Source organism: Eucyclogobius newberryi, unplaced genomic scaffold, assembly GCF_026437365.1.
Source record: "Eucyclogobius newberryi isolate DKJ021-1_F unplaced genomic scaffold, fEucNew1.0.hap1 SCAF_17, whole genome shotgun sequence".
Lineage (NCBI taxonomy): Eukaryota > Metazoa > Chordata > Actinopteri > Gobiiformes > Gobiidae > Eucyclogobius > Eucyclogobius newberryi.
Window position 1 is genome coordinate 24263324 of NW_027315801.1, and position 12628 is coordinate 24275951.

Sequence of the window (12628 nt, forward strand, 5' to 3'; positions counted from 1 at the left end):
ACAACCCGACCTCAGCCAGCACAAAACAGAACAAGAACCACAGCACATGTCAAAAACACTAATTGTTACTTGGCTTTTTTAACAACATAGTTACGAGATAAATATCTTCAAGCGTTCAAGATCACACAGAATTTTTATTTTACTGAATAAACTATTGCTATACATTTTTGAAGGGGAAATATTTTTGCTGGCCAAGCCTTTTTAACAACAGACAAATCATGTTTTTTCCCTTGAAATTGAATTGTACACACTTCAAGCCATGGTACAAAAATAGTGCGACCTGGTGCATGATCCAGCCGTGAGGATTAGCTCTATTACGGGGCTGTACGAAGTGTTCCTTGCACACAGATATCACGCATAGTCTTTATTAAGCTGGCGTCTGGATGTGCATTTGCATTGTGTCTCATCTGAGCTCAGTGTGTGTTTATGATTCTGCATGTCACTCATGCTGTCATTCCTGGAAGAGCCTGTTTGTTTGAACAGATCCAATCTCAACCAATTACATGCTGACATTATACGTTACATTATTGTGTGACTGTGTTTCCGCTCACAAAGCATGCCTCAAGGTGCATTTAGATTTGAGTATTCATCACAGTATTGTAATTAGGGATGGGAGTATCAATATCAATAGCACTGTTGATTCCTCTCATCAGTCAGGTTCCCTAATAATGCAATGTGAGATTAAGCAGGAGCTGAATTTGTTTGTAGTGAAGGAGAAATTCAAAAGTGCTGCGAGGGGTCGGATACAGATAGATACAGCGGCCCAATTCAATAAGATGAATTGTTAAGGTCAGTTACCGCTCTAAAGTAAAAACAGTTCTTGATTCTCATCCACAGTAATAATATGAAAGTGTTTAGTTATGTCATCTTAAATCATTTCAAAACTTAAACCAATAAAATTTCAGTTGAATAAAATCTATTGTAGCCACTAGATCGCCGGAGGCAACAAAGGTGTGGAAGGAGATTCTGGTTTGTTTGTGGAGGTGTGAAATTGAAATCAATATTGGGTGAGGAGAGACAGAAAAAGTAACAGACTAAAGGAGTAGCAAAAACACTGGTGAGTGGTCAGATCCAGTGACTCACAGGTTGGCGGTGCGATTGCAGTTGCCTCAGCCAAGACACTTGACCCGACTCACCCCAGTGTTGTTGTTGTTGTTGTTTTATGGCGGTTGACATCCGAGTGTTGCATTACCGCCAGACTTTATTCCTTAGACTTTGTCGTAGTCCTAAAAGTTCTTCTTCCAGTGCCTTGACTTCCAGTGCTTTGTCCTCAGACTCTGTCGTAGTCCGTAAAAGCACTCCTTCCATTGCTTTGGTGCTACAAAGCCCATGAGGTCATGATATGTCCCTGTGACTAGAATAGTTGTTGTTTCAGAGACCAACTGGCTTTACTCCAGGGAGACTCCTCTTCATCTTCCTCTCCTTCTTTGACGCTCGGCGCCTCCACCGCACAGCTCCATTCCCCAGGCTTCATTCTATAGGCCTTAATATTTCCACTGATGTCGCCGCTTGGTAGCCGTGCGTCCACGAGACCGGGCGAGGACAGGAGACCACCCCCACCCCCATCTCGTCACCCCGATCACTCCGACTCCCCAAAAGCAGACCCCCACCACTCCGACTCCCACTCAGCGCCCCCAGCCTGCTTTCCACATCTGCCCAATCAAGCTCCCCCGCTCCAAGGAATCTCCCTGCAGCTCCAGCAATGATCCCGATCCCTTCAGTTCTACCCTGAGCCTGAGCAGCACAGCCCACAACATCCACCATAAAAAGCACAAAATCCTCTCCATCCACAACCAGGGCACCCCAGTGTTGTTGTTGTTGTTGTTGTTGTTGTTGTTTTATGGCGGTTGGCATCCAATTGTTGCATTACCGCCAGACTTTATTCCTCAGACTTTTCGTAGTCCTCAGACTGTCGTAGTCCGTAAAAGTACTCCTTCCATTGCTTTGGTGTTACAAAGCCCATGAGGTCATGATATGTCTTTGTGACTAGAATAGTTGTTGTTGTTTCAGAGACCAACCGGCTTTATTCCAGGGAGACTCTTCTTCATCTTCCTCTCCTTCTTTGACGTTCGGCGCTTCCACCGTACAGCTTTATTCTTTAGGCTTCATTCCATAGGCTTTAATATTTCCACTGATATCGCTGCTTGGTAGCCGTGCGTCTACGAGACTGGACGAGGACAGGAGACCACCCCCACCCCCATCTCGTCACTCTGATCACTCTGACTCCCCACAAGCAGACCCCCATCACTCCGACTCCCATTTAGCGCCTTTAGCCTGTTTTCTATATCTGCCCAATCAAGCTCCTTTGTTCCAAGGAATCTCCCTGCAGCTTTAGCAATGATCCTGATCCTTTCAGTTCTGCTTTGAGCCTGAGCAGCACAGTTTACAACATCCACCATAAAGAGTACAAAATCCTCTCTATCCACAACCAGGGTATTCTCATTAATTCTGGAACCTGCACACCTGGGACCGCCACTCCTGAAACCCTCACACCCCTTGGGAGCCACGCTGGCCTTTCTCATTTCGCCCTGGCTGGGAGCAGCGCTGGCTCCTCTCTCTGTATTTACTCTAAACTCGTTACTTGAAACTTTCTTGACTGCATCTGCATAGGATACACCTTGAGAGACCTTTATTTTATGCACCTCAGCAGCTCTTTTGCTAAACCTGCATCCCCCGTAGGCAGAGCTATGTTCTTCCCCACAGTTACAGCACTTCAGTTTTGCACCCACGTCACACTTCCCATACTCGTGATCTCCTGCACATTTACCACATCTTTGCCTCCCTCTACAGACCGCTGCAATATGCCCAAAGCGCTGGCACTTAAAGCAACGCAGGGGCGGTGGAACATATGGCCTAACGTCATGGCACATGAACCCAATGAACACCTTACTAGGCAGGCACCTCCCTTCAAGTGTTACCATTACGACAAGCTGTCACATCTTACCCCAAACCGGGTCACCTTCAAACGCCTAGCGTCCACCACCGTAACTCCAGTCAAATTCTCCTTAACTTCATCCACAGACGTCGCCGTAGGGACACCTACGATAACTCCTCTGACCGTGTTTCTTTCAGCATCAGACACAAGAATGTCCTTTCCACCCAGACGTTTAGTTCCAATCGCCTTCCGTTGCTGAGCCGCGTCCTTGCGTACATGTGTGTGAATGGGTGACCGGTTCTTTCATGTAAAGCGCTTTGAGTGCTTTGAAGGTGGAAAAGCGCTATATAAATTGAAGAAGAAAACAGAGGTGCATTTCCACTGTGAGACAGAATCTAAAAAAAAAAAAAACACGACAATGACCCAAAGCACACAGCCAGGATAATCAAGGAGTCGCTCCCTAAGAAGCATATCAAGGTTCTGGAGTGGCCTAGCCAGTCTCCAGACCTAAATCCAATAGGAAATCTTTTGAGGGAGCTGAAACACTGTGTTGCTCAGCGAGAGCCCTGAAACCTGACAGATCTAGAGATAATCTACATGGAGGAGTTGGCCAAAATTCCCTCTGCAGTGTGTGCAAACCTGGTTAAGAACTACAGGAAACGTTTGACCTCTACACTTGTAAAACGAAGGCTTCTGTACCAAATATTAACATGATTTTCTCAACTGTTCAAATACTTATTTGCAGCGATAACCTTAAATCATACAATGTGATTTCCAGATGATTAAAAAAAATGTTTTTTGATTCTGTCTCTCAAAGTGGAAAAGCACCTACGATGAACATTTCAGACCCTTCCATAATTTCTAAGTGGAGGATTGAGGAAGTTCAAATACTTACTTTCCTCACTGTATACACACTGCTGGGGCTGGGCCTGATCATATGGATGGTGATATGATATAATATATATATATATATATATATATATATAATATATACAATATATACAGGGGATGATAGGACATTTGGAATAGTGTGATTCACGCACTGTAGCTGATTTCCCTCTGTTACAAGGACAGACAGAGAAAGTGGCTAAATGCTACCGCTAACATGAAGAGTAGCTTAAGCACTGATTGTAGAGACTCTGCAGAAGCTAAAAACTCTAATAATGAAAGCGATCAGATGTGAGGAGTGGAAACAAGTCAGTACAAATATCATAAAAGCCACCTTTTGGATAAACATACAGTAGTAATACCATAGTAGTAAAAATCAGAGAAGTTATCGAACATCATACATCTTATGTCCTCTTACGTACATGAGGAAGATGATACAACTTTAATAAAACAGGTAATTTGTTTGAAGTATGTACCTGAATCCTGGGATCATCTTTGCAAATCCAATGACCTTCTGGATGCTGTAGGACACCAGGTCAGCCAGGTGGGGGAGCATTGAGAGCTTTGTATCGTCCTCGCTGGAGTCTGGACTGCTGGCCCCATCCTGGTACATCATCAGCAGGTTACTGAAGTTCATCTTACTGTCCACTGACTCTGCGTGAGGACAAGGTCAGAAATACAGCATAACAAATTAGATATCGGAGTAATGCAGTATCCATCACTATCGCACTGAAAAATAGGGTGTGTTTTCATAAACAGGAGCATTGTGAGTATTTGAAAATATTTTTCTGACACAAGATGAATAATTTGCCTCATTTGGCCTTCGGAGTTTAAGGACACAGGATGATGTTTTCAAAGAGGCACAGTGGAACATAACCGAGTAGAGATTAAGGTTTTCTCTGGTACAAGTGGAATACATTTTACAGCCGCAGTAAACATGAAAGCTCTTGACCTTATTCCACCCAACACACTTTTCCCTCTTCCACGTATCGCCACTTCTGTTGTAATCGCACTTCCGGTCCAGCGGGAATTCATTTGGTTTAAATGGAGAATGAGGAAAAAGTCTCTCTGCTAAAATATGCTATCAAGTAGAATGATTCCCTGGGCGGACCGTGAACGGCTTTTTAGTCCGTGTTGAACTTATTTTCTCTCGAGGTCGGCAGCCCTATAATAACTAAAATAACCTGAAGAAGGATTATGTCATATGGCGGTGCTCAGACGGGCTTCCGGAATAAGGTGAAAAGGAGTGATTCAGCAAAGCACTAATCGAGTTCATGTGGTTTTTCTTTACTTGACAATACATTGCAACTACTGCAAGGCTCCTCCATATTACCTTTACCTTTTAGAGACAAGATATTTTTTTCTTTCAATTTAATAGTTTCTTTATGTGAAAGACCTCCAAGAAAATGTTTTTCTTTAGAGATATGTTCATAAACTTTATTACCCAGTATTTTCTCATGATTTGGTTATCAAAATAAACTACCCTTTCAAATTAGGGAGTGTCTGCAGAGCCGCGGCACGCGGCCGAAAAAGCCATGTTATTTTTGTGCCGGGCGTGCGCCACGGCTCCAAAACTGCGCCGCTATTTGGCCGCGTTTTAGCGCCGTTTTAGACCGCGCCGGGTTAAGATTAGGGTTAAGGTTAGGGTTAGGGTTAGCCATGAGGCTATAACGGGCTATAAGGGAAATGCCGCGGCCCCTGAAACTGCGCGGCCATTTGACCGCGCCGCGGCTCTCCAGCCACGGCCAACAAATTATTCTCATTCAATAATTGAAAAACATTTTTATAGAAATCCCAGATAGTGTAACTACATATATTCCCCTTGTTCCGCCCACTTGTCGGATTGGCACTTCCGTTGTAATGGTACTTCCGGTAAGTGGCAAACAAGGGAAAAGCATCGGCGCTTGAATATGATATAAAAGTAGATTGATTTATGTAAAATGTGCACCAAGTCAACAAGGCACCAATTCTCTGGGCGGCCTGAAAACAACTTGTGTCTGTGTGAAACGTATTTGCTATTGAGGCCGGCAGCCTTGTGTTCACTAATACAACCTGAAAGAGGATTACTAACAGGTGGCACCTTCTAGAATAAGGTAAATAATCGTGAGGGTCAAAAACACATGTTCACATTCACTTTTGCTGGACCAGTGAAAGCCTCACACACAGACACGTGACCAGGTGTGGCAGGAGATAGTGTTTCTCACCAGGTGAATGGTTGAATGAGTCTGAGGATGCGTCTGACAGTGAGTGAAGTGAGGCGGCTCTGCTGGCACTGCGAGTCACTGGGCCTTCACGAACCGGAGGCTGTGAACCAAACACAAGTTTGACAAGGAAGAACAAAAATTAAGCATTGTTTATACATTGTTTATATCAAGCTCAAAAACATATGTTGATCATTTCTAAATGTTTTATACTGTTGTTACTGCAAACCCTATATTTCATCGTTATGCATAACACAAGAGTCAGTTATAGCTCGTCTGTAATAATATTACAGAAGGAAATTTGAAATATTATTTCCTTATTCTTTTTAGATGCCAGTAATACACAATGATGTGGGATGATGATACACATGAGCCTAAGCTTTAAATAAGAAACTTATTAATTTGTAAAGCTGCAAATAACTTTTTTCATTGATTGATCTATACATGTATATAACTTGTTAATTTCCCCATAGGAAACGTTGTGCTCTGCATTTAAGGATTGATTAAAACAAAGTATAACTGCCACATTAAAGTTGCAGCTCAAAAGGGGGACAATGTCAAAACTGCATCTTCCTTTGAATGGCCCAATGTAAAGTATCTCTCCAAGTTTACAGCCTTAAAGTGGATTTAACAATAGGCTTGTTGAATAGTTGAGTATTTCTTGGCCGCTGACTGACAGAGCGTGGTTGTGGCTGTCTGCCGTTTGATCCACATAATAAATCACAGATAAGTGCAGCGAGTCTTCCTCAGGCTTGTTTCTATTGCGTCGCTTCATCTCATTTACAGGAGCCGTCCCCATTGTGCGTGAGAGAGTGAGAGGCCCGTAAGCAGTATCAGGTTCACGACTTGGCGGACAATGATGCATAAACAGTGTCTGTTCCCTGTGTTACTGGTGTCAGGTGAACTCAAAGCATAAAGGTAAGAGTAAATACTTTGTCTAATCGAGTCTCCCTCGGTCTTACTGAAGCAACATGACCACAAACTCCCAATACCAATGCCAACAATGCCATTAACTAATCTTTTCATCTACAAAAGAGACAAGTATGTAAGACTGTATTGCTTTCAATTCACACAAAAAGGAAAAGAAACATGTGCATATGTGACTAGCACTCCAGCACAAGTTTATTAACGATAATTATATTCATACCAGTGATTTTCCTAACCCTCTTTTAATTGTCAATATGTTGTCGCGTAGTAGAAGTCACAATATTAACATTTCAAACTCAATTTCAATTATAGGCTCAATACTCAATATCAATTTCGATACTGCAATGATAATTTAAAATACTCTTTTTTTTTTTAACAATATACAGTCATTTTTAACACAAAATAATAGTACTTTCTTCTTGTTTTCAGGTGGTCTTATGCTAGTTTTGATAAAGCTCAAGATCATTCTAAAGCTGTTCAAGAAATTTCAAACTTTGTCCCGTTCATGAGATTCTTTTAGCATCTGTACATGTTTAAATGAGTATCTACTTTTTATACCAGTTTTAGTATCGATTAGTATCTGAGCTTTGATACTTTTGACAGAACACAAATGTCAAGTCAGAATCTCCATGTATCAATACAAAAAAACAAAAAAGAGTGAGCTACCAACTGACCCTAAACCTGGAGAAGTCTGAGTAGGAGGCGTCGTAGGTCTTGTGGTGCGCCTCCACCAGAGAGGAGATGACGCGGGCCTGCTCGTCATTCAGTCTGGGCTTCATGGCCTCCCGAGCGGCCTCCTCTTCCTTCCTCTTCATGATCATCTCCTTTTTTCTCTGCACCTCCTCGTCTGTTAGGATAACTGCAACACAACATTGATGACACTTTCTTAGAGTTATTAATACACAGCAGGAAAATGAGCGTAAAATGATCGTAAAGGAGAATCTGCACGCTTAAGAACAAAATACAGACTCACCCCACAGATAAGGTTAAAGACACAACCAGACATTTCATCCCTTTTGAAATTATAGGCTTCTATCTGCGCTTAGGATGGTTTTGAGATATTCAGGTTTGAAGTTCTGATCACTTATGTAGCAAAATGGAAGAAGAAATGGGTTTTTGCTCATCAAAATTCCCAAATCTAACAGAATTCTGATAAAAGGGTAGAAAAGAGATTTAAACCTTGTGCTACCCTCAAAGAAACTTTTTTTTACTATTCATTTTTAAACATAAAAAAAAAAAAAACCCTTTCATGTTGTGGAGGGAGGGGGGAGGCGCCTGAACAAGAACGCATAAATAACTACATTTCGACAAAAATGTCATTCACATTTCCAGTATCAGATGGTAACTGAACAACTGTATTACCTTCTTCTATCTTACTGCAATGAGTGACAGATCCTTTAAATAAAATCTTTTCGGAGTGGAGAGAGTGAGCTGGACTTATTTCCTTCGGAGCGTGCAGATCCTTAGGTCGACACGCACAAGCGGCTCAGTCCGCTGGCAGAACTCAGCTGATGCAGCGGGTGTTGGCTGCTTAAGTGCCTTTTGCCTTATTCATGTGACACAAGGGAAGAGTGGCATAGAAGCAATGCCTGAATAGTTTCAACACACTGTTTATAGCAACACTCTTAAATCTGGACTTCATGAGCATGTCTCAGTCCACAGCATTGCACACAACACTCTGTAAGCTCCGTTTTAGCATAGGGCCAGATTTATAGTCATGGGTAAAATGGAAATGAAATGTAAGAAACACATATCAATGCCTAAACAGGACCCAAAGGCATTGGGCAGTGTGTTGGTTTCAAGGTGGCAGTCATTAAAACCAGTCGAGGAAAGATCTCAAGACTGGAATAGAATAAGGCAATTAAAAAACAAACTAACAAGAGTTCAGCTGAAATTATAAAAAATATATATAAATACAATTATAACAAGCATCTGTGGAAGAAATTGAGGCAATGAAAACACTTCAATTGGAAACATGCATTAGTCACAGCAACTATACAATTAAAACAAGGTATGCTGTTTGTAGTTTCTGTCGCTATGGAAACACATGCTCTGAACATATGTCAGAAGAAGTCCGCCCCGACACTCAAAATAGTGATCCAAAATGCACTACTGCTTGCATAAATGCTGTTTTCAGTCATGTGCGTTTATGCGACTGAGTCCAGACAACATGAGCTACACCTTCATGCAAACTGAAAGATACTTATGCCACGTGACAATAAAACATGGCACACTTCCCAGAAAATGAAAGTCCATTTCAATGAAAGCATTTATAATTCAAACACAAAGTCAACACTGCCTGCACACGTCCAGTCTTGTTATTAACCATAGATCAAACATGTTGAATGCGATAAACTGTGACGCCTTATTATCTAGATAAAGAGAGGAGAATCAATACTGTGGTCAATGAATCAGCAATAACATTTTATAATAACTACACGTTTACTGCAGTAGCTTCAACAAAGTATGATGAACAAACTTAATTCCTAGTTTATTAAGAATGATTCAGGCTTAGTATTGGGGTGGGCGATATGCCAAAAATATAATACCACAATCTTCTTAAATATAGATCCGTTTTAATTTTACCACGATTCATGCAGACTCAGTATGTTTAGAAGTCACTCTTCACTCTGATTGGTTAAACTTGCCTGTCACTCACTCAAAGCATGCGTGAGCAATATGGGAGGAATGGGAAATGGGAAAAAGTAACTATTTTGAGCACATAGTAGTATTAAACAGATAAATATGAAATTATATTGCCAAAATAATAAATAATCTTCAAAAGGATGAAATCAGGATGCAATTTTTATCGACATCTCATCCAGCTCTACATAGTAACTACCTAATTAATACCATAACTCCTGAATTAAGTAGTTTTAAGCCTTTATCCTTAAAAAAACATTTGTTCTTTATGAATTAGTCTTGTTCATGCTTTATTAAGGCTACGGGTAATTAAGATGTAGTCATTATACAGTGGTACTAAATCTGCTGCTCATCTGATCTGTTTCGGGTCCCGTCTCTATTGACTGGTAAACAAACATTAATTCTGTCCTTTATCTCCACAGCAGCTCACTGACCCCTGGATGCAACCACAGCCTTGTATTAGTGTGCTGACTCTGTGCCACACTGACCGATTAGCTCCTAGACAGAGCGGCCAGGCAGAGACGCCGCAGATGCCAGACCAAACGCCGGGCAACTCACCAAAACCTGCCCAGATACATCCCTCATACCTCATACCTACCTCACACACACTAGCCTTCACCAATCGCACAGAGCTCTTCTTCATCCTTCTCAAATAGACTTACACTGTTTATCCAAATAGAGGCAGATGAAGTAATATTTGACTCTTAGCAAATGCATAAATTCATAGACTGTAATGTTGAAATTAAATGGAGCTAAATTCCGGGTGCTTACGCGCAAATGGTAAACAAGCACATTCGAAGAGGACTTTAGTGATTACATCCTTGGTTGCAACCACAGAGGCAACATTATATAACCACGCGACATTGAAAACAACAAGCTAAAATTGGTAAGTGAAAGCCTCCAAGCCCCTAAGTGTACCGACATTAGCTTTCATCTTCATCAAGCCACTGTCATTAATTAGATTTTGGCTTTGCCCCCCAAAAAAACGATGCCAAGAAGAGCCACTCCTTGCAAGCATGAACAGGCACGGTTTGGTTAAGATTTGGCACAAGAGAAACCAAGCGAGCGGCTATTCTCAGGGAGAGCTGGAAGGATGGGAGCGTCCAGCCAAGTCGCAGCCCTTGATGGCATCATTAAGGCACAACAAGAAGGGAGCATCAAAGGAGCATCCTGACCACCCCACAGCACTTGGCAAAGGCTGAGGCGTTTACAGAAAGACAGCCGTTGGGAAGGCTGAAGGCAGAATGTGGCACAGAGAAGGAGAAAAAGACAGGTTTGGTAAACATGGACAAGATGGAGACTTATTTTCAGGGCGTTGCAAATGTTTATGCTGGACATTTAAAAAGTGACTCCAATGTGGAGCCAGAATTCTGGCTGCGAAAGGTTAATTCAGTGGAATTTGGTTTTAACGGCAATACCTTTCTTAATGCAATATAATAATATTCAATTTATCCCGGCTTGGGCAAAGACACACAAGAATTCTGGAATTCTGAAAGGTACTTTTTAATCAAAAGAAAGCTTCAGAACATCTCAAAGCTAATTTACATCACCTGATTGCAAAATGAATCAAATGAAAATTCAGAAGGAACATTTACATGTTACCATAGTCATACAGTTTAATTCATCAATTCTGGTCATTTTAAAAACAATAAAAAAAAAGTTATAGGATGATAATAAAATAATATGTTTTTAAGGATTGTACAAACCAAACCAGTTTTCAAGCGTAAAAAATAAAGCACAACCATTGCAGTGACAGACAACGCAGAGCTGTATGCTGGTACTGCTTTCATTTGCTTGCTTGTTGTTTTCCCCATGAGTGCCCCTGGGCAAAATGTTCAGAGGTGAATTTAGGTCAGGCAGGGACCAGGGCTAACCCTAAACCCTATCAGTACAAAGAATAAAGTAGAACTTAACCTTAACCTGATAAAAATGGAGTCAACAAAGCTGGTCAGTTTACCTCTTCATATTATTCTTTATCTTATTCACCTGGTTAAGCCATTGAGTATAATGTGAAATTACGTGTAAGATATTTGTAACACTTTCCACTAACTGTAATAAGGCTTATGTGCAGCCCTGGTGTGAAATGCAGTGAGGCAGAAGAGGTAGCGAGCAGCTCCACAGGCACAGCTTTGCCAAAACGACTTTTGAACAACATGGAGGGAGGAACGATAGACCCTCTCCTGTGAGTCTAACTTGTCAAAGCCTGATCTCGTCAGATCTCGAAAGCTAAGCAGAAATGGGCTGGTTAGTACCACTGGCATGCCAGGTGCCGCAGTGGGGCGGTAATGGATCCTGTTGTGTCTCCAGTGTCAGTGTATGCTGGTGTATGAGTGAGAGTAAATGCGGAATAATGGACGAAAATTAGCCCATGGCTGCAATCCAGCGTGTTTAAAGCATGTGTATCATGTATGTTCATTAACTTGCACTGTCCCGACCTAATAAACAATTAATAATTCACATACTGGTAGATAAATGCACATTGTATTGTGACACATGGCAATAATGATCAAACATGAGAAAATTAGCAGTAACAATTACGATATATAAAAGCCATTTATACTTTTGACATTAGATGCAAAAGGCAGGCTCTAAGACACTATATAAGAAATTGTGACCACTGAAGGATTGTTCCACAGTGTGCACCTGGCTATGTAATTGATTCCTTTGTCAAACCTGCATACATTGTCAAAGTTTCCTCATGTGAACAAACTCCCATTACAGACAACAAATCTTTGGTTGTGGTGGACATTATAATCATTCATGTCTAACACGCAATCCCACATTTTTATTGTGAAAGGACAAAGAAGAGAAGGTTTTGAGTGGGGCGGTGCTGTTGCTCAAATTGAACTGTAGAGTTAGAAACGTTGTATTAGTTGGATATTCTGACACCTTTTATGGCTAAACCTTTTCAGCACCGGATTCGCCCTTTAAAAAAAAAAATCGAATATACAGTACATATGACAACAAACAAACAATATATGAGTTACAGTGTGTGTAGCGAAAAGGTGTCAGCTTGCATTTACACCTGGCAAGGTAATGTATTTTCTATTTACTTATTTTTGATTTACCATTTGCTTGCTGCACATCTCAAAGC

At 41.3% G+C, this 12628-nt stretch overlaps 1 protein-coding gene across 5 annotated transcripts in view; it reads right to left on the reverse strand.

Annotated features, from left to right (window-relative positions):
- Nucleotides 1-12628, reverse strand: part of LOC140363170 (vitamin D3 receptor A) — a 71634-nt gene that overhangs the window by 11191 nt on the left and 47815 nt on the right. For all 5 annotated transcript variants that reach the window (XM_072449547.1, XM_072449546.1, XM_072449545.1 and 2 more), the window contains exons 4-6: nucleotides 7566-7750; nucleotides 5968-6067; nucleotides 4240-4417 (exon numbers count right to left, since the gene is read on the reverse strand). In XM_072449547.1, coding sequence (XP_072305648.1) covers nucleotides 4240-4417; nucleotides 5968-6067; nucleotides 7566-7750 — 463 coding nt within the window. The remainder of the gene's footprint in view (nucleotides 1-4239; nucleotides 4418-5967; nucleotides 6068-7565; nucleotides 7751-12628) is intronic.